The sequence below is a fragment of the Electrona antarctica genome (assembly GCF_951216825.1).
Source record: "Electrona antarctica genome assembly, contig: scaffold_235, whole genome shotgun sequence".
NCBI lineage: Eukaryota > Metazoa > Chordata > Actinopteri > Myctophiformes > Myctophidae > Electrona > Electrona antarctica.
The window spans coordinates 175,959-203,362 of record NW_027637197.1 but is presented as its reverse complement, the minus strand read 5'-3'; the positions used below and the strand labels follow the sequence as shown (position 1 = coordinate 203,362).

Sequence of the window (27,404 nt, the reverse complement as noted above, 5' to 3'; positions counted from 1 at the left end):
GAGTTAGTTGGCTTGGAGCCAATTGAGAGGTGATAGTAGGACCCTTTATGCACACATTTCATTGAAGAAAGCTATAGTGGTGAGCATTTATTTAGCAGATTTGCCACACATTTCGCTACCTTTCCCCAACTATCTCCTTCCGTGGCCCCTCACAGTATTAACCCTTTGCTCTCTCCTCTCCAGACATCCCGGAGCCCGTGGCCCCTCACAGTATTAACCCTTTGCTCTCTCCTCTCCAGACATCCCGGAGCCCGTGGCCCCTCACAGTATTAACCCTTTGCTCTCTCCTCTCCAGACATCCCGGAGCCCGTGGACCCTCACAGTATTAACCCTTTGCTCTCTCCTCTCCAGATATCCTGGACACTGTATTAGACCCTCACAGTATTAACCCTTTGCTCTCTCCTCTCCAGACATCCCGGAGCCCGTGGACCCTCAGATCTGCCAGGCCATGTGTGCCGTGATGAAGCTGTCCTTCGAGGAGGAGTACCGCCGCGCCATGAACCAACTGGGTGAGTTTTATGTCCTTCGAGGAGGAGTACCGCCGCGCCATGAACCAACTGGGTGAGTTTTATGTCCCTGTATTTATTTAACCGCCGCGGGCTGCACTTCCTGGTTGTCCAGGATCTCTTCTTCTACTTTGGTATTTCACACATTTGACTGGCTCTGGTCTCACGATCCCGCCTGGTGTAACGGGAGGGAATGTGTTAACCAGTAGAAAAACACATTTGTATGTGGATATAATTTCTTAGGTGTATATAAGTTCTTATCAGCTGTGGTTGCTAGTCATGGCTGCCAGTTCCCACCTGATGTTGTGTGGGAGTCCAGACTGCTCCAGACCGTACTGAATAACTGCTAGCTTACATAATGTCTTGAGGCTAGGACTGAAGTCTAAGACATACAGGTCACCAGGTGTGTAGAATCCTCCAAAGAGGATAATGCGATCTCCCATCATGCAACAGCACATCCTATTCAACATATGTGGACGTTCCCCCTTGGGCTCAACCTTGTTCCAGGAGAAGGTCTCAGGACTGAATTTCCACAGATCATTGAAGTTATGGCACGGTTTCCAGCCACCATATATGTACAGCTCTCCATTGTAGGTAAAGCCTTTAGCTAGCAGAACAACCAGCTACATTAGCTCACAGCAATTAGCTAGCAGAACAACCAGCTACATTAGCTCACAGCAATTAGCTAGCAGAACAACCAGCTACATTAGCTCACAGCAATTAGCTAGCAGAACAACCAGCTACATTAGCCCACAGCCTTTAGCTAGCAGAACAACCAGCTACATTAGCTCACATCAATTAGCTAGCAGAACAACCAGCTAGCAGAACAACCAGCTACATTAGCTCACAGCCTTTAGCTAGCAGAACGACCAGCTACATTAGCCCACAGCCTTTAGCTAGCAGAACAACCAGCTACATTAGCCCACAGCCTTTAGCTAGCAGAACAACCAGCTACATTAGCCCACGGCCTTTAGCTAGCAGAACAACCAGCTACATTAGCTCACAGCCTTTACCTAGCAGAACAACCAGCTACATTAGCCCACGGCCTTTAGCTAGCAGAACAACCAGCTACATTAGCTCACATCAATTAGCTAGCAGAACAACCAGCTAGCAGAACAACCAGCTACATTAGCTCACAGCCTTTAGCTAGCAGAACGACCAGCTACATTAGCCCACAGCCTTTAGCTAGCAGAACAACCAGCTACATTAGCCCACAGCCTTTAGCTAGCAGAACAACCAGCTACATTAGCCCACGGCCTTTAGCTAGCAGAACAACCAGCTACATTAGCTCACGGCCTTTACCTAGCAGAACAACCAGCTACATTAGCCCACGGCCTTTAGCTAGCAGAACAACCAGCTACATTAGCCCACAGCCTTTAGCTAGCAGAACAACCAGCTACATTAGCTCACAGCCTTTACCTAGCAGAACAACCAGCTACATTAGCCCACGGCCTTTAGCTAGCAGAACAACCAGCTACATTAGCCCACAGCCTTTAGCTAGCAGAACAACCAGCTACATTAGCCCACAGCCTTTAGCTAGCAGAACAACCAGCTACATTAGCTCACAGCCTTTAGCTAGCAGAACAACCAGCTACATTAGCCCACAGCCTTTAGCTAGCAGAACAACCAGCTACATTAGCCCACAGCCTTTAGCTAGCAGAACAACCAGCTACATTAGCCCACAGCCTTTAGCTAGCAGAACAACCAGCTACATTAGCCCACGGCCTTTAGCTAGCAGAACAACCAGCTACATTAGCCCACGGCCTTTAGCTAGCAGAACAACCAGCTACATTAGCCCACGGCCTTTAGCTAGCAGAACAACCAGCTACATTAGCCCACGGCCTTTAGCTAGCAGAACAACCAGCTACATTAGCTCACAGCCTTTAGCTAGCAGAACAACCAGCTACATTAGCCCACGGCCTTTAGCTAGCAGAACAACCAGCTACATTAGCCCACAGCCTTTAGCTAGCAGAACAACCAGCTACATTAGCTCACAGCCTTTAGCTAGCAGAACAACCAGCTACATTAGCCCACAGCCTTTAGCTAGCAGAACAACCAGCTACATTAGCCCACAGCCTTTAGCTAGCAGAACAACCAGCTACATTAGCCCACAGCCTTTAGCTAGCAGAACAACCAGCTACATTAGCCCACAGCCTTTAGCTAGCAGAACAACCAGCTACATTAGCCCACAGCCTTTAGCTAGCAGAACAACCAGCTACATTAGCCCACGGCCTTTAGCTAGCAGAACAACCAGCTACATTAGCCCACGGCCTTTAGCTAGCAGAACAACCAGCTACATTAGCCCACAGCCTTTAGCTAGCAGAACAACCAGCTACATTAGCCCACGGCCTTTAGCTAGCAGAACAACCAGCTACATTAGCCCACAGCCTTTAGCTAGCAGAACAACCAGCTACATTAGCCCACGGCCTTTAGCTAGCAGAACAACCAGCTACATTAGCCCACAGCCTTTAGCTAGCAGAACAACCAGCTACATTAGCTCACAGCCTTTAGCTAGCAGAACAACCAGCTACATTAGCCCACAGCCTTTAGCTAGCAGAACAACCAGCTACATTAGCTCACAGCCTTTAGCTAGCAGAACAACCAGCTACATTAGCCCACAGCCTTTAGCTAGCAGAACAACCAGCTACATTAGCCCACAGCCTTTAGCTAGCAGAACAACCAGCTACATTAGCCCACAGCCTTTAGCTAGCAGAACAACCAGCTACATTAGCCCACAGCCTTTAGCTAGCAGAACAACCAGCTACATTAGCCCACGGCCTTTAGCTAGCAGAACAACCAGCTACATTAGCCCACAGCCTTTAGCTAGCAGAACAACCAGCTACATTAGCTCACAGCCTTTAGCTAGCAGAACAACCAGCTACATTAGCTCACAGCCTTTAGCTAGCAGAACAACCAGCTACATTAGCCCACAGCCTTTAGCTAGCAGAACAACCAGCTACATTAGCCCACAGCCTTTAGCTAGCAGAACAACCAGCTACATTAGCTCACAGCCTTTAGCTAGCAGAACAACCAGCTACATTAGCCCACAGCCTTTAGCTAGCAGAACAACCAGCTACATTAGCTCACAGCCTTTAGCTAGCAGAACAACCAGCTACATTAGCCCACGGCCTTTAGCTAGCAGAACAACCAGCTACATTAGCCCACGGCCTTTAGCTAGCAGAACAACCAGCTACATTAGCCCACGGCCTTTAGCTAGCAGAACAACCAGCTACATTAGCCCACGGCCTTTAGCTAGCAGAACAACCTGCTACATTAGCCCACGGCCTTTAGCTAGCAGAACAACCAGCTACATTAGCCCACGGCCTTTAGCTAGCAGAACAACGAGCTACATTAGCCCACAGCCTTTAGCTAGCAGAACAACCAGCTACATTAGCCCACAGCCTTTAGCTAGCAGAACAACCAGCTACATTAGCCCACAGCTTTTAGCTAGCAGAACAACCAGCTACATTAGCCCACAGCCTTTAGCTAGCAGAACAACCAGCTACATTAGCCCACAGCCTTTAGCTAGCAGAACAACCAGCTACATTAGCTCACAGCCTTTAGCTAGCAGAACAACCAGCTACATTAGCTCACAGCCTTTAGCTAGCAGAACAACCAGCTACATTAGCTCACAGCCTTTAGCTAGCAGAATAACCTGCTACATTAGCTCACAGCCTTTAGCTAGCAGAACAACCAGCTACATTAGCTCACAGCCTTTAGCTAGCAGAACAACCAGCTACATTAGCTCACAGCCTTTAGCTAGCAGAACAACCAGCTACATTAGCTCACAGCCTTTAGCTAGCAGAACAACCAGCTTCATTTTCTCAGCGATGCGATACAAAATCACAAATGATTTACGATCGTCGGTGCGCGCCGGCTCACCATGGGCAGCTCCTGAACCTTTGGAGATACGGCGCTTTTTCGGGTTATAATGGAGGCTCAACGGAGCTGGATTAAAAAAAAACATCGCTGTAGGTGAAGGAGGAGGGCTATTCTACCCGGAGCAATGATCAAAGGTAAACAGACGGACGGCGCGTTCATATACAGTAGACGTTTGTCTACGCTCATGAACGTAGCTGGCAAGAACAGGTCCCGGCAAGTTAAGAATTAATTTCCATGGCTGCCACTCACACTGTAACCATTAGCATTAGCGCTGTAGCCCCCTCTACACTCACTGTAACCATTAGCTATCATTAGCATTAGCACTGTAGCCCCCTCTACACTCACTGTAACCATTAGCTATCATTAGCATTAGCGCTGTAGCCTCTCTACACTCTTACTGTAACCATTGGCTATCATTAGCATTAGCGCTGTAGCCCCGCCCCCTCTACACTCACTGTAACCATTGGCCATCGTTAGCATTAGCGCTGTAGCCCCCTCTACACTCTCACTGTAACCATTGGCTATCATTAGCATTAGCGCTGTAGCCCTGCCCCCTCTACACGCTCACTGTAACCATTGGCTATCATTAGCATTAGCGCTGTAGCCCCGCCCCCTCTACACTCTCACTGTGACCATTGGCTATCATTAGCATTCGTGCTGTAGCCCCGCCCCCACTGTTTACCTGTCGCCAGAAACCTTTACATTTCGGGAGCGACGCGGTACAAAGTCACAAATGTCATCCGAACTTTGGATGGATGACGATCACCGATCACAGCGCTCGTAGTTTCTCGAGTTATGGAGCTTTGAAAATCCTGCTTTTAATGAATGGCAACGGGACCAAAGCTGCTCTGGGGCTCAACTTCATATATGGAGTAATATGTACGTCCATAGCTGGGGGTACGAATATGTACGTACTTCGCAAAAAAAAAGTTACTTGTGGAAGTGTGGGAAGTGAGGACGCTGCTGGCGTCGGCTGTTCGCCGCTTCACGAATGAATGAACCATTGAACTGCGCTACATATATGTGTGTGGGTCGGTGGTTCGAATCCCGGCTCCTCCTCCTGTCCACATGTGGAAGTGTCCTTGGGCAAGACACTGAACCCTACGATGCCTCCGATGAGTCGGTCGGTGTGAGCTCGCCACCATTGGTGTGTCAATGAACCATTGTAAAGCGCTTTGAGCACATGGAAATGCGCTATAAAAATGCAATTTATTATTGTGTGTGTGTGTCTGTGCAGGTGGGATGCACGTGGTGGCGGACCTGCTCCATCTGGACCAGCAGACCTACGGCCTCCAGAACGACCCCATCAACCTGGCGCTGAGACGCTACGCGGGCATGGCTCTGACCAACCTCACCTTCGGAGACGTGGTCAACAAGGTGAGTCTGAGACGCTACAGAGACGTGGTCAACAAGGTTCGAATCCCGGCTCCACCTCCTGTCCAATGAGTCGGTCGGTGAGAGCTCGCCACCGTCGGTGTGTGAATGTGGGAAGTGAGGACGCTGGCGTCGGCTGTTCACCACTTCACCTCCCAATGTATGAATGAATGAACCTTCACCTCCCAATGTATGAATGAATGAACCTTCACCTCCCAATGTATGAATGAATGAACCTTCACCTCCCAATGTATGAATGAATGAACCTTCACCTCCCAATGTATGAATGAATGATCCTTCACCTCCTAATGTATGAATGAATAGACCGTTGTTAAGAGCTTTGAGCACTTGGAAAAGCGCTATCAAAATGCAATTAATTATTATGCTGGCATGGCGCTCACCAACCTGTGCTCAACAAGGTGAGTGGGCGGGCGGAGCACACCTCCGGTCACCTTATCACCTAAACCTGTAGTATGAATAGGCCTTCAGGCTGTACAACGGAGGTGCCCACACTTTTTTCACCAGCTCAACGAGATCTACCCAATCATGCCTTCCTCTCATTCTGTATGGATGTGGTAGGCTTGCACACATTTATATTTACCTGTAACTTCATAATTCTCTCTCTCTCTCTCTCTCCCTCTCTCTCTCTCTCTCTCTCTCTCTCTCTCTCTCTCTCTCTATCTCCTCTCTGTGGGTGTCTCTCTCCCCCCCAGGCCACCCTGTGCTCTAAGAAGGCGTGTCTCCAGGCTCTGGTGGCCCAGCTGTCGTCAGACAGTGAGGAGCTCCATCAGGTGGTGTCGTCCATCCTCAGGTATGTTAGCTGGATTATGTATGTCTGTACGCACGTATACATACCTACCTACGTATGTACCTACGTACATACGTCGGTAGGTAGGTAGGTACGTACGTACCTACGTACGTACGTCCGTATGTCTGACGTGGTGTGCTCCGTCCTCAGGAACCTGTCTTGGAGAGCAGACAGCAACAGTAAGAGAGTCCTCCGAGACATCGGCAGCGTGGCGGCACTGATCACCTGCGCCCTGCAAGCCACCAAGGTACGCAACGCACACACAGACACGCACGCACGCACGCACGCACTCACGCACACACAGACACGCACGCACGCACTCACGCGCGCACGCCGCTCCCATAGAGTTATATAAGGCTGCTCCCCATAGAGTTATAAGGCTGCTCCCATAGATTTATAGAGAGACCCTCTAACAACCAGCCTGTGGACATGTCCCAGGCTGTACCGCCAGAGAAACCCTCTCTAACAACCAGTCTGTGGACATGTCCCAGGCTGGACCACCAGAGAAACCCTCTCTGACAACCAGCCTGTGGACATGTCCCAGGCTGGACCACCAGAGAAACCCTCTCTGACAACCAGCCTGTGGACATGTCCCAGGCTGGACCACCAGAGAAACCCTCTCTAACAACCAGTCTGTGGGCATGTCCCAGGCTGGACCACCAGAGAAACCCTCTCTAACAACCAGTCTGTGGACATGTCCCAGGCTGGACCACCAGAGAAACCCTCTCTAACAACCAGTCTGTGGGCATGTCCCAGGCTGGACCACCAGAGAAACCCTCTCTAACAACCAGTCTGTGGACATGTCCCAGGCTGGACCACCAGAGAAACCCTCTCTAACAACCAGCCTGTGGACATGTCCCAGGCTGGACCACCAGAGAAACCCTCTCTAACAACCAGCCTGTGGACATGTCCCAGGCTGGACCACCAGAGAAACCCTCTGACAACCAGCCTGTGGACATGTCCCAGGCTGGACCACCAGAGAAACCCTCTGACAACCAGCCTGTGGACATGTCCCAGGTCTGTGGACATGTCCCAGCTCTGTGGACATGTCTCAACCTTGAGCCTTTTTTTCTCTCCTGAAGGAGTCGACTCTGAAGAGCCTGCTCTCGGCGCTGTGGAACCTGTCCGCTCACTCCGTGGAGAACAAGGTGGCCATCTGCTCCGTAGAGGGCGCTCTGGGCTTCCTGGTCAGCACGCTGACCTACCGCTGCCAGACCAACTCTCTGGCCATCATTGAGAGCGGAGGAGGAATCCTCAGGAACGTGTCCAGCCTGATCGCCACCAGAGACGATTACAGGTAAACACCTAATGATTTATTACACCTGAGAAGATTACAGGTAAATCTAATGAGTTAATGACTTTATACACCAGAGAGGATTACAGATTACATTTTGACATTACATTTTACATAAAGGGACGTGTTTCTTCAGCGATTGGGCTACAGAGATCCCAGATGGAAATACGTTGTGAAACGTGTAAGGTCCCTTAGAGATAGGGTGAGAAGTTCAGTCACACTCAGACTCAGAGTAGAGTCTCTGCTCCTTCGCCTGGAAAGGAGCCAACTTAAGTGGTTCGGCCATCTGGTTAGGATGCCTCTCGGGCGTCTCCCTAGGGAGGTCCTCGATGCACGTCCCACTGTGAGGAGACCAAGGCGCAGATGGATTATATCTCCACTGGGAGGAGACCCCGGGGGAGACCAAGGCGCATATGGATTATATCTCCACTGGGAGGAGACCCCGGGGCAGACCAAGGACCAGATGGATTATATCTCCACTGGGAGGAGACCCCGGGGCAGACCAAGGACCAGATGGATTATATCTCCACTGGGAGGAGACCCCGGGGCAGACCAAGGACCAGATGGATTATATCTCCACTGGAAGGAGACCCCGGGGCAGACCAAGGACCAGATGGATTATATCTCCACTGGGATCAGACCAAGGCGCAGAGGAACACATCTCCTCCTCCACACAGATCTTGTCTCCTGTCTCCTCTAGACAGATCCTAACCTTGTCTCCTGTCTCCTCTAGACAGATCCTAACCTTGTCTCCTGTCTCCTGTCTCCTCCAGACAGGTCCTAACCTTGTCTCCTGTCTCCTCCAGACAGACCCTAACCTTGTCTCCTGTCTCCTGTCTCCTCCAGAGAGACCCTAACCTTGTCTCCTGTCTCCTGTCTCTTGTCTCCTCCAGACAGATCCTGAGGGACCACAGCTGCCTGCAGACCCTCCTGGGTCACCTGCGCTCCCACAGCCTGACCATCGTCAGCAACGCCTGCGGCACGCTGTGGAACCTGTCGGCGCGCAGCGTCCCAGACCAGGAGCTGCTGTGGGACCTGGGAGCTGTGGCCATGCTGCGCAACCTCATTCACTCCAAGGTGAGTTAACTACATCATTCACTCCAACCTCATTCACTCCCTGGTTAGTTAACAACCTCATTCACTCCAACCTCATTCATCCCAACCTCATTATCTCCAACCTCATTCAATCCAACCTCATTCACTCCAACCTCATTCACTCCCTGGTTAGTTAACAACCTCATCCACTCCAACCTCATCCTCTCCAAGGTTAGTTAACAACCTCATCCACTCCAACCTCATCCTCTCCAAGGTAACTTTTCATTATAGTTTAATATAGTTTAGTTTTAGTTAGTTTTGACAATTTCTTTCACTAATTCAGTTCATTTTAACGCTTAGTTATAGTTTAGTTTGTATTAGTTTAAGTGTTAGTTTTACTGTTAGTTTTAGTTTAGTTTTCATTAGTTTTCATACTTTGGGTCATTTGTCAGGTGCAGGATTCAAAAAGGTCAGAGTAAGCAGGCCTATTGTTTAATAAAAACTCAGTTTAAAATTATATATATTCAGTTACAGCTACTATATATTTTAGTTATTTAGTTATTTTAGTTAACTACAACAACCTCGCTCCACTCTCCCAACAGCACAAGATGATCGCCATGGGCAGCGCGGCCGCGCTGCGCAACCTGCTGGCCAACCGGCCAATCAAGTACAAGGACTGTGCGTTGGTGTCGCCGGGCTCCTGCGCCCCGTCGCTCTACGTCCGCAAGCAGAGGGCGCTGGAGGCGGAGCTGGACGCGCGCCACCTCGCCGAGACCTTCGACGCGCTCAACAACCTCAAGCACCACCACCAGAGCCCCGGGCACCACCACCACCCCCACCCCATGGGGGGGCTGACGAGCAGCAACAAGCCTCAGCTGCTCAGACACAACCACATAGAGAGCCTGGCCAAGGTACGGAGACACACAACCACATAGAGAGCCTGGCCAAGGTACGGAGACACACAACCACATAGAGAGCCTGGCCAAGGTACGGAGACACACAACCACATAGAGAGCCTGGCCAAGGTACGGAGACACAACCACATAGAGAGCCTGGCCAAGGTACGGAGACACACAACCACATAGAGAGCCTGGCCAAGGTATGGAGACACAACCATATAGAGAGCCTGGCCAAGGTACGGAGACACAACCACATAGAGAGCCTGGCCAAGGTACGGAGACACAACCACATAGAGAGCCTGGCCAAGGTACGGAGACACACAACCACATAGAGAGCCTGGCCAAGGTACGGAGACACACAACCACATAGAGAGCCTGGCCAAGGTACGGAGACACAACCACATAGAGAGCCTGGCCAAGGTACGGAGACACAACCACATAGAGAGCCTGGCCAAGGTACGGAGACACACAACCACATAGAGAGCCTGGCCAAGGTACGGAGACACACAACCACATAGAGAGCCTGGCCAAGGTACGGAGACACACAACCACATAGAGAGCCTGGCCAAGGTACGGAGACACACAACCACATAGAGAGCCTGGCCAAGGTACGGAGACACAACCACATAGAGAGCCTGGCCAAGGTACGGAGACACAACCACATAGAGAGCCTGGCCAAGGTACGGAGACACAACCACATAGAGAGCCTGGCCAAGGTACGGAGACACAACCACATAGAGAGCCTGGCCAAGGTACGGAGACACAACCACATAGAGAGCCTGGCCAAGGTACGGAGACACAACCACATAGAGAGCCTGGCCAAGGTACGGAGACACAACCACATAGAGAGCCTGGCCAAGGTACGGAGACACAACCATATAGAGAGCCTGGCCAAGGTACGGAGACACAACCACATAGAGAGCCTGGCCAAGGTACGGAGACACAACCATATAGAGAGCCTGGCCAAGGTACGGAGACACACAACCACATAGAGAGCCTGGCCAAGGTACGGAGACACACAACCACATAGAGAGCCTGGCCAAGGTACGGAGACACACAACCATATAGAGAGCCTGGCCAAGGTACGGAGACACACAACCACATAGAGAGCCTGGCCAAGGTACGGAGACACAACCACATAGAGAGCCTGGCCAAGGTACGGAGACACACAACCACATAAAGAGCCTGGCCAAGGTACGGAGACACAACCACATAGAGAGCCTGGCCAAGGTACGGAGACACACAACCACATAGAGAGCCTGGCCAAGGTACGGAGACACACAACCACATAAAGAGCCTGGCCAAGGTACGGAGACACAACCACATAGAGAGCCTGGCCAAGGTACGGAGACACACAACCACATAGAGAGCCTGGCCAAGGTACGGAGACACACAACCACATAGAGAGCCTGGCCAAGGTACGGAGACACACAACCACATAGAGAGCCTGGCCAAGGTACGGAGACACACAACCACATAGAGAGCCTGGCCAAGGTACGGAGACACACAACCACATAGAGAGCCTGGCCAAGGTACGGAGACACACAACCATATAGAGAGCCTGGCCAAGGTACGGAGACACACAACCATATAGAGAGCCTGGCCAAGGTACGGAGACACACAACCATATAGAGAGCCTGGCCAAGGTACGGAGACACACAACCACATAGAGAGCCTGGCCAAGGTACGGAGACACACAACCACATAGAGAGCCTGGCCAAGGTACGGAGACACAACCACATAGAGAGCCTGGCCAAGGTACGGAGACACACAACCACATAAAGAGCCTGGCCAAGGTACGGAGACACACAACCACATAGAGAGCCTGGCCAAGGTACGGAGACACACAACCACATAGAGAGCCTGGCCAAGGTACGGAGACACACAACCACATAGAGAGCCTGGCCAAGGTACGGAGACACACAACCATATAGAGAGCCTGGCCAAGGTACGGAGACACACAACCATATAGAGAGCCTGGCCAAGGTACGGAGACACACAACCATATAGAGAGCCTGGCCAAGGTACGGAGACACACAACCACATAGAGAGCCTGGCCAAGGTACGGAGACACACAACCACATAGAGAGCCTGGCCAAGGTACGGAGACACACAACCATATAGAGAGCCTGGCCAAGGTACGGAGACACACAACCACATAGAGAGCCTGGCCAAGGTACGGAGACACACAACCACATAGAGAGCCTGGCCAAGGTACGGAGACACACAACCATATAGAGAGCCTGGCCAAGGTACGGAGACACACAACCATATAGAGAGCCTGGCCAAGGTACGGAGACACACAACCATATAGAGAGCCTGGCCAAGGTACGGAGACACACAACCATATAGAGAGCCTGGCCAAGGTACGGAGACACACAACCACATAGAGAGCCTGGCCAAGGTACGGAGACACACAACCACATAGAGAGCCTGGCCAAGGTACGGAGACACACAACCATATAGAGAGCCTGGCCAAGGTACGGAGACACACAACCATATAGAGAGCCTGGCCAAGGTACGGAGACACACAACCATATAGAGAGCCTGGCCAAGGTACGGAGACACACAACCATATAGAGAGCCTGGCCAAGGTACGGAGACACACAACCATATAGAGAGCCTGGCCAAGGTACGGAGACACACAACCATATAGAGAGCCTGGCCAAGGTACCATACTATATATCAGTGGTTCCCAAACGGACCCCCAACATGACACTAATTAGCCCCCATTTGAAAAGAGATGCCAGGGACCCCCTAGCAGAGATATGCCAGGGACCCCCTAGCAGAGATATGCCAGGGACCCCCTAGCAGAGATATGCCAGGGACCCCCTAGCAGAGATATGCCAGGGACCCCCTAGCAGAGATGCCAGGGACCCCCTAGCAGAGATATGCCAGGGACCCCCTAGCAGAGATATGCCAGGGACCCCCTAGCAGAGATATGCCAGGGACCCCCTAGCAGAGATATGCCAGGGACCCCCTTGCAGAGATATGCCAGGGACCCCCTAGCAGAGATATGCCAGGGACCCCCTAGCAGAGATATGCCAGGGACCCCCTAGCAGAGATTTCCAAGCATTTTCATTTCAAGGGTTGATCTGAATTAGGCTACGGTGCCCTATTTAATGGAAATCAAAGTTAATTTACAGACACATAAGGGTCCATTTGGTTCATAACTATCATTTAGCTGGGGACCCGCTGGAACTCCCTCAAGGAGCCCCGGGGGTCCCCGGGGTCCCCGGGGGTCCCCGGACCCCACTTTGGGAACCAGTGACATAGAGAGCCTGGCCAAGGTACAATTTGCAATTTGCAACGTAAGCATTTGGCAGACGCTCTTTATCCTGAGTGAGTCACGTAACGTACGCAAGGAAAACATATCATCAGATTAATAATCTATGCTCCTCTATCCTAGGACTACGCCTCAGACTCGGGTTGCTTCGACGACGACGAGGCGCCCAACAACGTCTCCAGCAGTCTGGACAACACGGGCAGCTTCTCCATGCTGTCCATGTTCCTCACCAACTCCAACCTCCTCAACAACCTCCAGGTAAACATCTCCATGTTCCTCACCAACTCCAACCTCCTCAACAACCTCCAGGTAAACATCTCCATGTTCCTCACCAACTCCAACCTCCTCAACAACCTCCAGGTAAACATCTCCATGTTCCTCACCAACTCCAACCTCCTCAACAACCTCCAGGTAAATATCTCCATGTTCCTCACCAACTCCAACCTCCTGGACCTCCAGGTAAACACCTCCAAGTTCCTCACCAACTCCAACCTCCTGGACCTCCAGATAAACATCTCCATGTTCCTCACCAACTCCAACCTCCTCAACAACCTCCAGGTAAACATCTCCATGTTCCTCACCAACTCCAACCTCCTCAACAACCTCCAGGTAAACATCTCCATGTTTCTCACCAACTCCAACCTCCTGGACCTCCAGGTAAACACCTCCAAGTTCCTCACCAACTCCAACCTCCTGGACCTCCAGATAAACATCTCCATGTTCCTCACCAACTCCAACCTCCTCAACAACCTCCAGGTAAACATCTCCATGTTCCACACCAACTCCAACCTCCTCAACAACCTCTAGGTAAATATCTCCATGTTCCTCACCAACTCCAACCTCCTGGACCTCCAGGTAAACACCTCCATGTTCCTCACCAACTCCAACCTCCTGGACCTCCAGATAAACATCTCCATGTTCCTCACCAACTCCAACCTCCTCAACAACCTCCAGGTAAACATCTCCATGTTCCTCACCAACTCCAACCTCCTCAACAACCTCCAGGTAAACATCTCCATGTTTCTCACCAACTCCAACCTCCTGGACCTCCAGGTAAACACCTCCAAGTTCCTCACCAACTCCAACCTCCTGGACCTCCAGATAAACATCTCCATGTTCCTCACCAACTCCAACCTCCTCAACAACCTCCAGGTAAACATCTCCATGTTCCTCACCAACTCCAACCTCCTGGACCTCCAGGTAAACACCTCCATGTTCCTCACCAACTCCAACCTCCTCAACAACCTCCAGGTAAACATCTCCATGTTCGTCACCAACTCCAACCTCCTGGACCTCCAGGTAAACACCTCCATGTTCGTCACCAACTCCAACCTCCTGGACCTCCAGGTAAACACCTCCATGTTCCTCACCAACTCCAACCTCCTCAACAACCTCCAGGTAAACATCTCCATGTTCCTCACCAACTCCAACCTCCTGGACCTCCAGGTAAACATCTCCATGTTCCTCACCAACTCCAACCTCCTCAACAACCTCCAGGTAAATATCTCCATGTTCCTCACCAACTCCAACCTCCTGGACCTCCAGGTAAACACCTCCATGTTCCTCACCAACTCCAACCTCCTGGACCTCCAGGTAAACACCTCCATGTTCCTCACCAACTCCAACCTCCTCAACAACCTCCAGGTAAACATCTCCATGTTCGTCACCAACTCCAACCTCCTCAACAACCTCCAGGTAAACATCTCCATGTTCCTCACCAACTCCAACCTCCTGGACCTCCAGGTAAACACCTCCATGTTCCTCACCAACTCCAACCTCCTCAACAACCTCCAGGTAAACATCTCCATGTTCCTCACCAACTCCAACCTCCTCAACAACCTCCAGGTAAATATCTCCATGTTCCTCACCAACTCCAACCTCCTCAACAACCTCCAGGTAAACATCTCCAAGTTCCTCACCAACTCCAACCTCCTCAACAACCTCCATGTAAATATCTCCATGTTCCTCACCAACTCCAACCTCCTGGACCTCCAGGTAAACACCTCCATGTTCCTCACCAACTCCAACCTCCTCAACAACCTCCAGGGACCACCTGGAACCCCTCAAGGACCCCTGGTGGTCCCCGGACCACCTGGAACCCCTCAAGGACCCCTGATGGTCCGGGGACCACCTGGAACCCCTCAAGGACCACTGGGTGGGGACCACCTGGAACCCCTCAAGGACCCCTGATGGTCCGGGGACCACCTGGAACCCCTCAAGGACCACTGGGTTGGGACCACCTGGAACCCCTCAAGGACCACTGGGTGGGGACCACCTGGAACCCCTCAAGGACCACTGGGTGAAAACAACAGTACTAATATAATATCATTCAACTGTTCTTTTCTCCGCTACCAGCCCAGGAAGAAGGACAGCGAGCCTGAGAGAGACGTGGAGCCGCCACTGCCGCCACATCATCATCATCATCATCATCATCATCAGACCGCCATCGACCCCGCCCCCCCTGGCGAGAAGAGACACGCCCCCCACGCCGCCGCCACCACCGCGGACCACGATGACGTGTCGGCCGCCGCAGAGACGCTGGCGAAGAAGATCAGCAACACGGTTAGTAAGGGCATTTCATCAGGTAGTTGACCAATCTGGCAACTAAATCGTTACCAAGAAATGTCTTCACCAATGTGTTTCTAAAGGTGTCTAATAACTTGTACTAAAAGATTGAAATTCAACTCCCGGAGGAAAGTTGAGTTATTAGCATAATATGTGACCATAACAGTCCAAATGTCATCATTCTTTAAGTAGCATGTGACATATGAAACTAGGGGGTTTTCATGATTCTGAATCCATTCCAAGCATTAGTTTGGCACAAAAAACACTCTAAATTCGGCCATATCCACCATATCCACTTGTGCCCAAATGTGCTGACCTCATCACATTTGTGATGACGGCTATGGCTGTTTTCCTCCCAAGGAAAAATTCCAAATTCCCTCCCAAATTTCTTGGCAACGATTTAGTTCCCAGATATTCATAGGTTTCTCTTCCTAGGTGGCCAAGATCGACCGTCTGGTGGAGGACATCACCATGCACACCACGGCCTCCTCCGACGACAGCTTCAGCCTGAGCTCCGACAACGACCCGTTCAACGCCTCCGACTGCTGGCCCTACGGCCCTGACGAGCTCAACGAGGCCCGCGCCAAGTCCTGCTCGCCATGCCGCCTGTCGGACACCAGCAGCGTGGCACGGAGGTTAGAGTTCTGTTCTGTTCTGTTCTGTTCTGTTCTGTTCTGTTCTGTTCTGTTCTGTTCTGTTCTGTTCTGTTCTGTTCTGTTCTGTTCTGTTCGTCTGTCTGTCTGTCTGTCTGTCTGTTAAAAGTGTTTTAACTGTAATGACCTCACGTGGCCCACAGGGAGCGCCTCAGCCGCGCCCACGCCCTGATCCGCCTGAAGACGGCCCACACCAGCCTGTCCACGGACAGCCTGAACAGCGGCAGCACGGGCAGCGACGGCTACTGCGGCAGCCGCGACCAGCTCCGGACCGCCCAGCAGAAACGGCCCACCCAACTGGATCTCACTGTGGCCAATCAGGAGTACCTGAACACCGCCACCACCGGGGGGGGTCCCGCCCGCGGTCCGAACAACGGCAGACAGACGGTAGGGTTTGCACGGGACGATTCACTTTACCTCCCGATTCCACACGATATCGATACCCAGGCTGCCGATTCCATTTAGATTGCGATTCTTGAATATATTGCGATTCGATTCGATTTTGGGAATTTTTTACTAGAACATTTTAAAGCAAGGGTCCAGGACGGAGGTCTCCGCCTTATTAATTAACCGAGTGCACCGCTCCACTTGTCCCTCTCCTACGCACCTGTCGCTTGTAGGTGTGCAAAAGCCTTGCCTTTTTTAAACTCAATTCGCGCCAGCATTAATTAATCCCTCGATAGCGTATTGCCAAGGTTTTATCGCGCGTAACACTTACTTTGAAGAGCCAAATATCCGTAACCGAATGTTACAATGACAAACTGCTGTGTGTGGATGTTGCCCGGATGTTGTTGTGTCGGTCGGTGGTGGAAAAAGCCGAGCGCGAGTGTCAGCCCGCCTGCTACAGCCCGTTGAAAACCCTTGTATTCACCAGAAACGGCCCCTCAATGTCCTTTCTGAGATACAGAGCTGTGAATGGTGTGCTTAGACTGGAAGTGGATGCGCGCTCATGTTCAAAATGGCCGCGGCCACAGTGTCCCACTCTGTGTTGATGCGGGTAGCAACATCAGCTAGCGGTCTAGTCTGGCGGGCTGGGGTACTAATTTAAACCTTTGTGTTCCTCGTTTCTGGCGGACTCCGTGTTAACATGGTGGCATTAAAAATATCGATGTATTCCTGAATCAATATTTTATTTCGCCCCCCCCCCCCACCCCCCTACCCCCCCACCTCCCTACCTACCAGGCGGAGGTTCCCGAGAGGGATTCCGCGGTGGATCAGAAGGCTCCTCCTCCTCCTCTCGCGGGGGAGGAGCCGGGCAGCGGATCGGACGACGCGGATCAGAACCAGGATGAGGCGCTGTTGCTGCTGCAGACGCCTCCAGCCACCAGAGACACCACCAGGGTGTCGCCGGTCAGCGCGGCCACCAAGATGTCGTCGGACGTCAGCATGACGTCCGTCAAGCTGTCGCCGTCTTACCAGCACGTCCCGCTCATCCAGAGCGTGGCGCAGCGCACCGCGCCGTCCAAGACCGCCATCAACGTCCAGGCGGCGCAGGCCATGAGGAGACAGGTAACCATGTGTTTTAATGCCTTTATGTAACCTTCCAGGCCATGAGGAGATGCATGTATAATTAATGAATGTGTGGGGGGGCAGTGCTGGTTGGCAGGTATCAATAATATATATTAATAATAATAATAATAATAATAATAATAAAACTTTATTTGTATAGCACCTTTCATGACATGAAATGCAGCTCAAAGTGCTTTACAGAGCAATGAAGAGAGAAAAAAAGAAAAGAAAAGCAAGGCATAAACATTAAAAAACAAGAGCAGTATTATGCAATACAGTGAGGACGCATGAATAACAAAATAAATTAAAAAAACAAATCAATTAAAAGCAAGGGTGTAGAAGTGGGTCTTGAGCTGAGCTTTAAAAATGTCTACAGAGGCTGCCTGTCGAAGGTACAGTGGGAGTTTGTTCCACGCTGTCGGCCCGTAGAAGCAAAAAGCTGCTTCCCCGTATTTTTTAGTTGCCATTTCTTTAGGCAGAGCGAGCAGGCCAGCAGTGGAAGACCTTAGGGGGCGGTTTGGGACATATTTAGGCAGGCAGTCATGTAGGTAGGAAGGTGCGAGACCATTTAGAGCTTTATAAACAAGTAAAATAATTTTAAAATCAATCCTAAAAACAATGAAGCCCAAACTGGAGTAATATGTTCTCTCATCTTAGTTCTAGTTAAAACTCTGGCTTGCGCATTTTGGACAAGTTGTAATCTGTCAGTTGTTTTCTTAGGCAGTCCAGAAAAAAGTGCATTGCAGTAATCAATAAAAAAAAAGGCGTGGATTAGCGTTTTTGCATCGTCCAATGACAAATAGGCTCTGATTCGTGCAATATTTCTAAGATGAAAAAAGGCGATCTTGGTAACATGATTAATGTGTGAATTAAAATTCAATTCAGAATCAATAATGACCCCCAAGTTATTTACTGTACTGTAGATCGACATGTTTGTGCCGGCGTGGTTGATTACATTTATTTCTTGATCGCCTCTTGTCTTGATGGTTTAAACATGACGCCATGGGCCGCTATGCTCCATAACGGGCTTGACAAGCCCAAAGCTTATTGATACCGGGTTCTCAATGAGCCCAAAGCTTATTGATACCGGATACTCGATAAGAAAGCTTATTGATACCGGGTACTCGATAAGCCCAAAGCTTATTGATACCGGGTACTCGATAAGCCCAAAGCTTATTGATACCGGGTACTCGATAAGCCCAAAGCTTATTGATACCGGGTACTCGATAAGAAAGCTTATTGATACCGGGTACTCGATAAGCCCAAAGCTTATTGATACGGGTAATCGATAAGCTTGTTATCAGGTTTTTTTTGGGGGGGGGGTATCGGCTTCCGAGCTCTCCGTCATGTGACAATGACGTTGTTTCTAATCGTGACAGGCGTGGGTCCCGACGGTTATGACCGGAGGCAGCATCACCAAGTTCTCGCCCATGAACGCGGCGGTCGCCAGGAGCCCGACGACCGCTGCTGCCACCGTGGCGGCCATCGGGGGCGCCATGGAGACGGTCCAGAAGTACTCGGTGGAGAACACGCCCATCTGCTTCTCGCGCTGCAGCTCCCTGTCCTCGCTGTCCTCTGGAGACGGAGCGCTGGACGACGGGCAGAGTCAGAGCGACCAGAACGAGCTGGAGGAGAGCGAGAGCGACTCGTCGCTGGAGATCATCGAGGTGGAGGAGGAGGACGGAGAGGAGGTAGGAGTAGGACACTTTATTTATAGGAGAGGAGGTAGGAGTAGGACACTTTATTTATAGGAGGAGAGGAGGTATGAGTAGGACACTTTATTTATAGGAGGAGAGGAGGTATGAGTAGGACACTTTATTTATAGGAGGAGGAGGAGGTATGAGTAGGACTCTTTATTTCGGTCCATTTACACATAACCTCGCGTCACCAGGCTTTCCACCTCGGAGGAAAGCCTTGTCTGTGTTACAAAATTGCTGTGTGAACAGGTCTGGAGCGGATGATAATTGTAACGTCATGTTGCAGTCATTGTTTTGTAGTCGTCACGCAGGAACAATCATCTGGAACTTACTTTTCCCTTAAACCGGAAGAATAACAATAAAAGCTCTCGTAGCCTGTAGCTTTTATTGAGAAAAATCGGTTTGAGGGAAAAGGAAGTTCCAGATGATTGTTGACTACAGAACAATACTACAACATGACGTAGCGATATCATCCGCTCCCGACCGGATCATTAACCCGGAAAGGAATGCTGCCCAGGCTAATTTACACACACCAATGGTTCGACATGCAACTCCTCGCAACCGTTTGGTTATGAGGAGTTGCAAGGCGAACCATTGGTGTGGTTTGGGCCGTTGAATTGAACCAGTTGAATCACTTGGGTCGACGTGGGTTGACTTGCAACAGGACATTTCACACCGCTGGGACGGACGCTAAAACCCTCTTGTCCCGTCTCCACCCTTTGGTCTGGTTTGGGCTTTAAAGATCACATACATACAAACAAACAAAATACATGTATAAACACACACATGATAGCTTGTCTTGTGACCACCGCGCTCTGACTTAGGGCCAATTCATACTCCTATTTTACCGCTGTTTCGGCGCTGCAGTGCCGAAATGATTTCGGCTCGTCAGAATTTTTCAGTAGCACCGAAGAGCCGACTTTAGGACGGTACCCGCCCCCCCGAACCTCAAATGACGTCACATTGTAGGCTCTACAGAGCCGAACCGACTTTTATTCGGCTCTAAAATAGGAGTATGAATCGCGCCTTATGGTGCGTTACCCGTTCAATCACCCGTTCAGTTATAGAAATAAAGGTCATGGGTCGCGCTCACCAAGTGGACACATCAGTGTCTGATGAAGGCTGGATAGCCAACACGTCTGTCAATTCCATCATGCAAGAATACAAACTAAAAACGCTGCAGTCTTGGTGTGTGCGACCCGTTCCCTTTATTTCTACACACACACATGCACATGTAACTCCACTCATTTAGTGGCACGGAAAACGGTGTAGGCTGAGACTTAAAAAGGGTAAAAACAAAGAAAAGGACCCGCACAATCTTTCTGTCCTGATGAAGGTCTAATCGACCGAAACGTCGACCCAATAAAGAGCAACATTTTGGCAGGTGTCTGACAGTGTGCGGGACCCTTTCTTTGTTTTTCAAAGATACCATTTTTAATGTACCAGTATGGTCTATTGCCCTACGCAGTACGCACCTGTCACTAGCCTTCTGAGGTGTGCATCGTCCTTTTGCTAAAAAAGGTTTTATTGCCTACCAGGCCTATGTCAGGTTGTATTGTCTACCAGGCCTATGTCAGGTTGTATTGTCTACCAGGACTATGTCAGGTTGTATTGCCTACCAGGACTATGTCAGGTTGTATTGTCTACCAGGACTATGTCAGGTTGTATTGCCTACCAGGACTATGTCAGGTTGTATTGTCTACCAGGACTATGTCAGGTTGTATTGTCTACCAGGCCTATGTCAGGTTGTATTGTCTACCAGGCCTATGTCAGGTTGTATTGTCTACCAGGCCTATGTCAGGTTGTATTGCCTACCAGGCCTATGTCAGGTTGTATTGTCTACCAGGCCTATTTCAGGTTGTATTGTCTACCAGGCCTATGTCAGGTTGTATTGTCTACCAGGCCTATGTCAGGTTGTATTGCCTACCAGGCCTATGTCAGGTTTTTATAAAGAAAACGTAGTGACACAAATTGTGACAATTTGAAAAGAAAACCCAAGCGAGGCTTTAGTATTTGCAAACACTAGCAAATGTTTCAGAACGTAACAAACACTAGCAAAATTTTCTGAACGTAACAAAACAACTAACTTTGATATCAGGCGGCGAGGAGTAGAGCCGTGGACGAGGAGGACGAGACGTTGGAGGACCTGAGCGACAGCCAGCTGCTGGTGACCGACTCCATCAAGAAGGATCCCACGGAGCCCATCCAGATCCCCCCCCGCCCCTCCTCCTCATCCAAGAGAGACAAGGTGTTCCTGAGGAGGGGGGCGTCGCCGGCCCCGCCACCCGAGGACCAATCCCCGTCCAGCTCCTCGGAGAACTACGTCCACAACAACGAGACGCCGCTGGTGATGAGCCGCTGCAGCTCCGTCTCCTCCCTGGGCAGCTTCGAGGCTCCCAGCATCGCCAGCTCCGTGCAGAGCGACCCGTGCAGCGAGATGATCGACGGAACCATCAGCCCCAGCGACCTCCCCGACAGCCCGGGGCAGACCATGCCTCCGAGCCGCAGCAAGACGCCCGTGTGCTGCGTGGCGGCCGAGCCGGGGGCGACCACGCTGGACGGTAACCCGATGAGCGGCGGCATGATGGCGGCGGGTCAGTGGGAGACCAACCTGCGGAAGTTCATGGAGATCACAGACTTCAAGGAGAGGTTTGTAGGGGTTTGTTTGATGCTGAAAGACTCAGGGGGTCAGAGGTCACCGCCAGGTCCGTACACGGACGACATGTGTCCGTGGGAAAATACTTTTCCGTGGCACATTTTTAGGTTTTCTGTTTTTACACGCCAATCAATTATAATGTTCTTATTTTGATCATAAGACCCTGAATTACTGAATGTCAAGAGAGAGAGAGACAGAGTATCCACTCAATATCATAGAAGCAACCCCGCTCACTAGAGAGAGAGAGACAGAGTATCCACTCAATATCATAGAAGCAACCCCGCTCACTAGTGGACTAGTTGTATAGTCAATATCATAGAAGCAACCCCGCTCACTAGTAACCCCGCTCACTAGTGGACTAGTTGTATAGTCGACTAGTTGCTTCATGCCCTGCTGTATCGATGTGCTTTTTGCCGTTTTCCCGCTACAGGTTCAACCTCCCGCAGGACCTGGACACCATGATCTACTTCACGGTGGAGAAGCCCACGGAGAACTTCTCGTGCGCGTCCAGCCTGAGCGCTCTGCCGCTCCACGAGCACTACATCCAGAAGGACGTGGAGCTGAAGCTCACGCCGCTGCTCCATCAGAGCGACCGGAACCCAGAGGAGGAGGAGGAGGAGGAGGAAGAGGAGGAGGATGAGGAGGAGGAGGAGCGGGGGGCCACGGACCACCACGGGGAGAGGTACAGCGAGGAGGGGAACTCTGACGACGACATCGAGATCCTCAAGGAGTGCATCAACTCGGCGATGCCCTCCAAGTTCAGGAAGATGAGGCCTTCCCTGGTGGCCAACATCCCCGCCGGCCACATCCTGACCTCCCAGGGCGGTAAGCCCATACAGCTCCCCGTCTACATGATGCTGCCCAACGGCGGCACACAGATCGTTCCCGGGAGACGCTTCGTCATACCGTCGCAGAAGGAGTTCCATTTCGACGACTCGTCGTTCACCGATTCCGCCGAAGGCACGCCCGTCAACTTCTCCAGCACGACGTCGCTCAGCGACGAGACGCTCCAGTACCCCGCGGCGGCGAGGGAGAGAGGGGCGAGGGACTGGCGAGCGAGAAACAACGCCAACAACAAGCCGGAGGCGGCGGCGGTGGACGACGGCGGCGATGAGGCGAAGAGGATCGAAGACCTGCGGATCTTCTCTCACTTCCACAAACCCGCCGTCAGGACGGCGAGCTGCCAACCGACGGGTCGAACCACCAAACACGTTGTGCCCACGCAGCGCGTGCTGATGCAGAGCAAAGAGGTGGCCGACCGGGTGGCCAGCCAGCGGAACCGCGAGCAGTCGCCGGGCCGTCATCAGAGGCAGCGGAAGGGACAGGTCGCCGCGGCGAGAAAACTGGAGCTTCCCGTGATCACGCAGAACACGGACGGAACCCAAAGCAACGGATCGCAGCAAGGAAACGGAGTCTTTCAACCCGTGCGACACCGGTCGCCCACCGAGGAAGAGATCTACTGCTTTTACGAAGAGCAGAAGGAGAAGCGAGCGGCGGGACGGAAGCAGACGAGAGAGGCGAGCAGAAACACCCTCTCGCGCAGCATGACCAACATCGGCCGGATGGACAACAGTTCCCAGGCGAAGAAGGTCAAAGGCTTCCATCGGATCAAACAGAATCTGATCCAATCCGACGCCCCGACCTGCTACTCGCTCAGCACCTCTCTCAGTTCGCTGAGCGACGCAGAGTTCGACGACCACAAGTCGACGACGCAGCAGATGTGGGCCAAGAACAGACACAACAAGAGCCACGGCGGCAGCGGCGGCGGCCCGGGGCCGGCGGCGACTCAGCAGGGAAAGCCCGTCCACATCCAGTACGAGGAGCAGAGCTCGCCCAGCTCGGTGAGCATGGACTCGGAGGACGACCTCCTCCAGAGGTGCATAACGTCCGCCATGCCCCGCCACAGCAGGAAGAAGGTGCCTCCCGCCAGGAAGAAGAAAGCCGACAACAACAACAAGGCCCAGAAACAACAACAACAACAACAACAACAGAAGAAGAACTCGCAGAAGAGCTCCTCGGACGGGTGGAACGCGGACCAGGGCTTCGACAGTGACGACGACGTGGCCTCCGACAAAGACTCGGACCTCAACAGCGTGGAGTGGAGGGCCATCCAGGAAGGGGCCAACTCGGTGGTCACGGAGCTGCAGGCGTCCAAGTCCCAGGACCCGTCATCGGAGGAGGAGGAGACGGAGTCCGTCCTCTCCTTCATGTCCACGTCCAGCTTCACGCCCAAAGAGAGGAAGTTCGCCAAAGACAAGAAGGCCAACAAGCCCTTGGACTTCGACAAGCGCAAGCCAGTCCCCAACCTGCCGGTGGTCTTCCGAGGCAGGACGGTCACGTACACGCCCAAGAAGGAGACCACGCTGTCGCAGAGACCGCCGTGCAAGAAGGTCTGGACGACCTCCAACCCTCCAAAGAACCCGGAGCTCGCTCAGCACCGTTCCAAGAGTCTCCACCGTCTGAGCCGACCTCAGGACACGATGGAGCTGTCTCTGCCCAAGAGGAGCTCCACGCCTCCGCCCAGGATTCCAAAAAGCTCCTCCTCGGGATCCTCCCAAAGCTCCACCCCTTCCAAACAGTCCCAGCGGAGGATCTGTTCGCCGACCAGATTCGGTAAGAACGTTCCCAAGAAGAGCCCCGTCGTCTCGCCGTCTAGCAGCCCGCCGGCCAGCAGCCCGCCAGAACGGAAGGGACGCTCCCCGGCCCTGAGCCGCCAGAGTCCCTCGCGGTCCCCCGTGAAGACTCAGAAGTCGCCGGTCCGAATACCGTTCATGCAGACCTCGGGGCCGAGGCAGCCCAGGACCCTGTCTCCTCTGGTCACCAACCAGCCCACCAGCGTCAGCGTGGTCAGCAGCGCCAGACAGAGCCCTGCTCAGGGGAAGCGGGCGGTCGGGCCGGCCAGCCGCTTCGACCTGGTCCGCATGACGTCCGTCCACTCCGGCAGCAGCAGCAGCAGCAGCGGCGGCGAGTCCGATCGCAACGGCTTCCTGAGACAGCTGACCTTCATCAAGGAGTCCAGGAGCATCATGGGGGCGCGGCGTGGCGGCAGCCCCTCCTCCGGGGGAGGGGGAGGAGGAGGGGGAGGAGGAGGGGTGCCCGGCGGTCAGCGCGGCTCGCCACGCCACGCCCCGCCCCCGCCGGCCGCCGCCGTCTTCCTCTGCTCGTCCCGCTGTCAGGAGCTGAAGGCCGCCGCGCAGGTTGGTGGAAACCTGTCGCTTTGATACTTCTTTGTTTTTATTTTTTTTGACTTTGTGTTTTCAGTTTCAGCTGGGATTTGATTTGTTTTTAAAGTGGGTTTGCTAGTTTATTTTTTATTTTTTTTGAACTCACCAATTGCGCCTTTTGACGCCTATTTTCGCATATAACCCCCGACGCCTTTTTTAATATAATTTGATTACGGTGAATACCTGTGTCCTTTATGCGGTCATAAGACTCCCGTTTTGGACCAGGGAAAAAAAACGGAAATGGACAATCTTGATTGATACAAGCTTAATGCTTTCTACGGGGACGCAGATTCTTAGAACGTAAACATCTGGGATTCTTCTCTGTAGACCAAACACCAGCTTGGTTTGTGGTTGATTTATTATTTATCTAAACGCTAGTATTTCGCTTACAAAAAGTATGTTTTGGGGGATTAAATGACAATCGCGAGACATGTTACATAGAGACATGTTACATAGTGGATTTTTACTTCCTGACTCAAGTTCAAGTTAAGAGCCTCACTCATAGTAAGGGCATTTTATCAGGTATTTGACCAATGTGGGAACTAAATCGTTACCAAGAAATTTCTTCACCAATGTGTTTCTAAAGGTGTCTAATAACATGTACTAAAAGTTTGAAATTCAACTCCCGTGGGAAATTGAGTATAATTAGCATAATATGTGACCATACCCCATAACATCCTATATAAGGCAAAAAAGTCCAAATTTCATCATTCTTTAAGTAGCATGTGACATATGAAACTAGGGTGTTTTCATGATTCTGAATCCATTCCAAGCATTAGTTTTGCACAAAAAACACTCCTTGTGCTAAATTAGGCCATATCCACTTGACCAAATGTGCTGACCTGTGATGACGGCTATGGCCGTTTTCCTCCCAAGGAGTGTTTTTTGTGCAAAACTAATGTTTGGAATGGATTCAGAATCATGAAAACACCCTAGTTTCATATGTCACATGCTACTTAAAGAATGATGAAATTTGGACTTTTTTGCCTTATATAGGATGTTATGGGTATGGTCACATATTATGCTAATTATACTCAATTTCCCACAGGAGTTGAATTTCAAACTTTTAGTACATGTTATTAGACACCTTTAGAAACACATTGGTGAAGAAATTTCTTGGTAACGATTTAGTTCCCAGATTTTCATAGATTTCTCTTACTATCATTGAGATATAATGTATAATGACGGCCTGCGCCACACTAAGCCACCACTAGATGGCGGTCAATGAGTTACGGCTCAGTCTCCTCATGTTTTTATTGTAATATGGGATAGTCAGGGCCAGGATGAAATTCAACAAGGTCAGACGAAATGGCACAATAGCAGATCTACAAGCTCACAACCCTTTGTGTCGGTCAGTTATCGTATTTTTGTAAAGCCTAATTTTGTATGTTTTATTTCAGCTAACTGCGAAGGCTGTGTTCGGATGTAGCGCATTGAGGCACACACTGTGCAATACAAACTAATACGTGAGAGTGTGTTCCCGGTGCGCATTCCCGAACGCACCCTCAGTGAGTGAACTATGTATCCTGTGTGGTGCAGGGACCCAGGAGGCCCATGCAGGGGAAGGGTCCCGGACAGCTCCAGGGAAGACCTCCACAGCCCCAGGGCAGACCTCCACAGTCCCAGGGCAGAGCTACACAGTCCCAGGGCAGACCTCCACAGTCCCAGGGCAGAGCTACACAGTCCCAGGGCAGAGCTACACAGTCACACGGCAGAGCTCCAGGGGATCCAGGGCTGCAGAAACAGACCTCCACCCTGGCCAGAGCCCAGAGCTCTAGCGAGAGAGACCTCTCCTCCAGGCGACCGCCCCGGAGAACCAGCTCTGAAAGCCCCTGCAGGTAATAATGCACTTTAAAGTTATCATTTTTTTTCTATTTCATTTTAACGTATTGTCCTTTTATATTGTTTTTCTTTTTTCATTGTTCCTGTGTCCTGAATAGTTATTTCCTGTTAATAAACTGTATAGCTTTTTAACTTTTACTGAATAAAAATGTCCTGTTTTGATGCTTTGGCCAC

General features: G+C 51.4%; 1 protein-coding gene across 1 annotated transcript in view; it reads left to right on the top strand.

The window, feature by feature from the left end:
• The window catches only part of apc2 (APC regulator of WNT signaling pathway 2), a gene marked incomplete at both ends in the record, with an annotated part of 41,665 nt that overhangs the window by 6,432 nt on the left and 7,829 nt on the right, over nucleotides 1–27,404 (top strand). Inside the window, 17 exons of the mRNA XM_079531912.1 lie at nucleotides 411–509; nucleotides 5,626–5,765; nucleotides 6,476–6,573; nucleotides 6,721–6,817; nucleotides 7,653–7,867; nucleotides 8,758–8,941; nucleotides 9,502–9,810; nucleotides 13,208–13,342; nucleotides 15,440–15,646; nucleotides 16,085–16,273; nucleotides 16,435–16,689; nucleotides 17,485–17,811; nucleotides 19,191–19,502; nucleotides 21,607–22,157; nucleotides 22,595–25,361; nucleotides 26,928–26,994; nucleotides 27,112–27,226. Coding sequence (XP_079388038.1) covers nucleotides 411–509; nucleotides 5,626–5,765; nucleotides 6,476–6,573; nucleotides 6,721–6,817; nucleotides 7,653–7,867; nucleotides 8,758–8,941; nucleotides 9,502–9,810; nucleotides 13,208–13,342; nucleotides 15,440–15,646; nucleotides 16,085–16,273; nucleotides 16,435–16,689; nucleotides 17,485–17,811; nucleotides 19,191–19,502; nucleotides 21,607–22,157; nucleotides 22,595–25,361; nucleotides 26,928–26,994; nucleotides 27,112–27,226 — 6,067 coding nt within the window. The remainder of the gene's footprint in view (nucleotides 1–410; nucleotides 510–5,625; nucleotides 5,766–6,475; nucleotides 6,574–6,720; nucleotides 6,818–7,652; nucleotides 7,868–8,757; nucleotides 8,942–9,501; nucleotides 9,811–13,207; nucleotides 13,343–15,439; nucleotides 15,647–16,084; nucleotides 16,274–16,434; nucleotides 16,690–17,484; nucleotides 17,812–19,190; nucleotides 19,503–21,606; nucleotides 22,158–22,594; nucleotides 25,362–26,927; nucleotides 26,995–27,111; nucleotides 27,227–27,404) is intronic.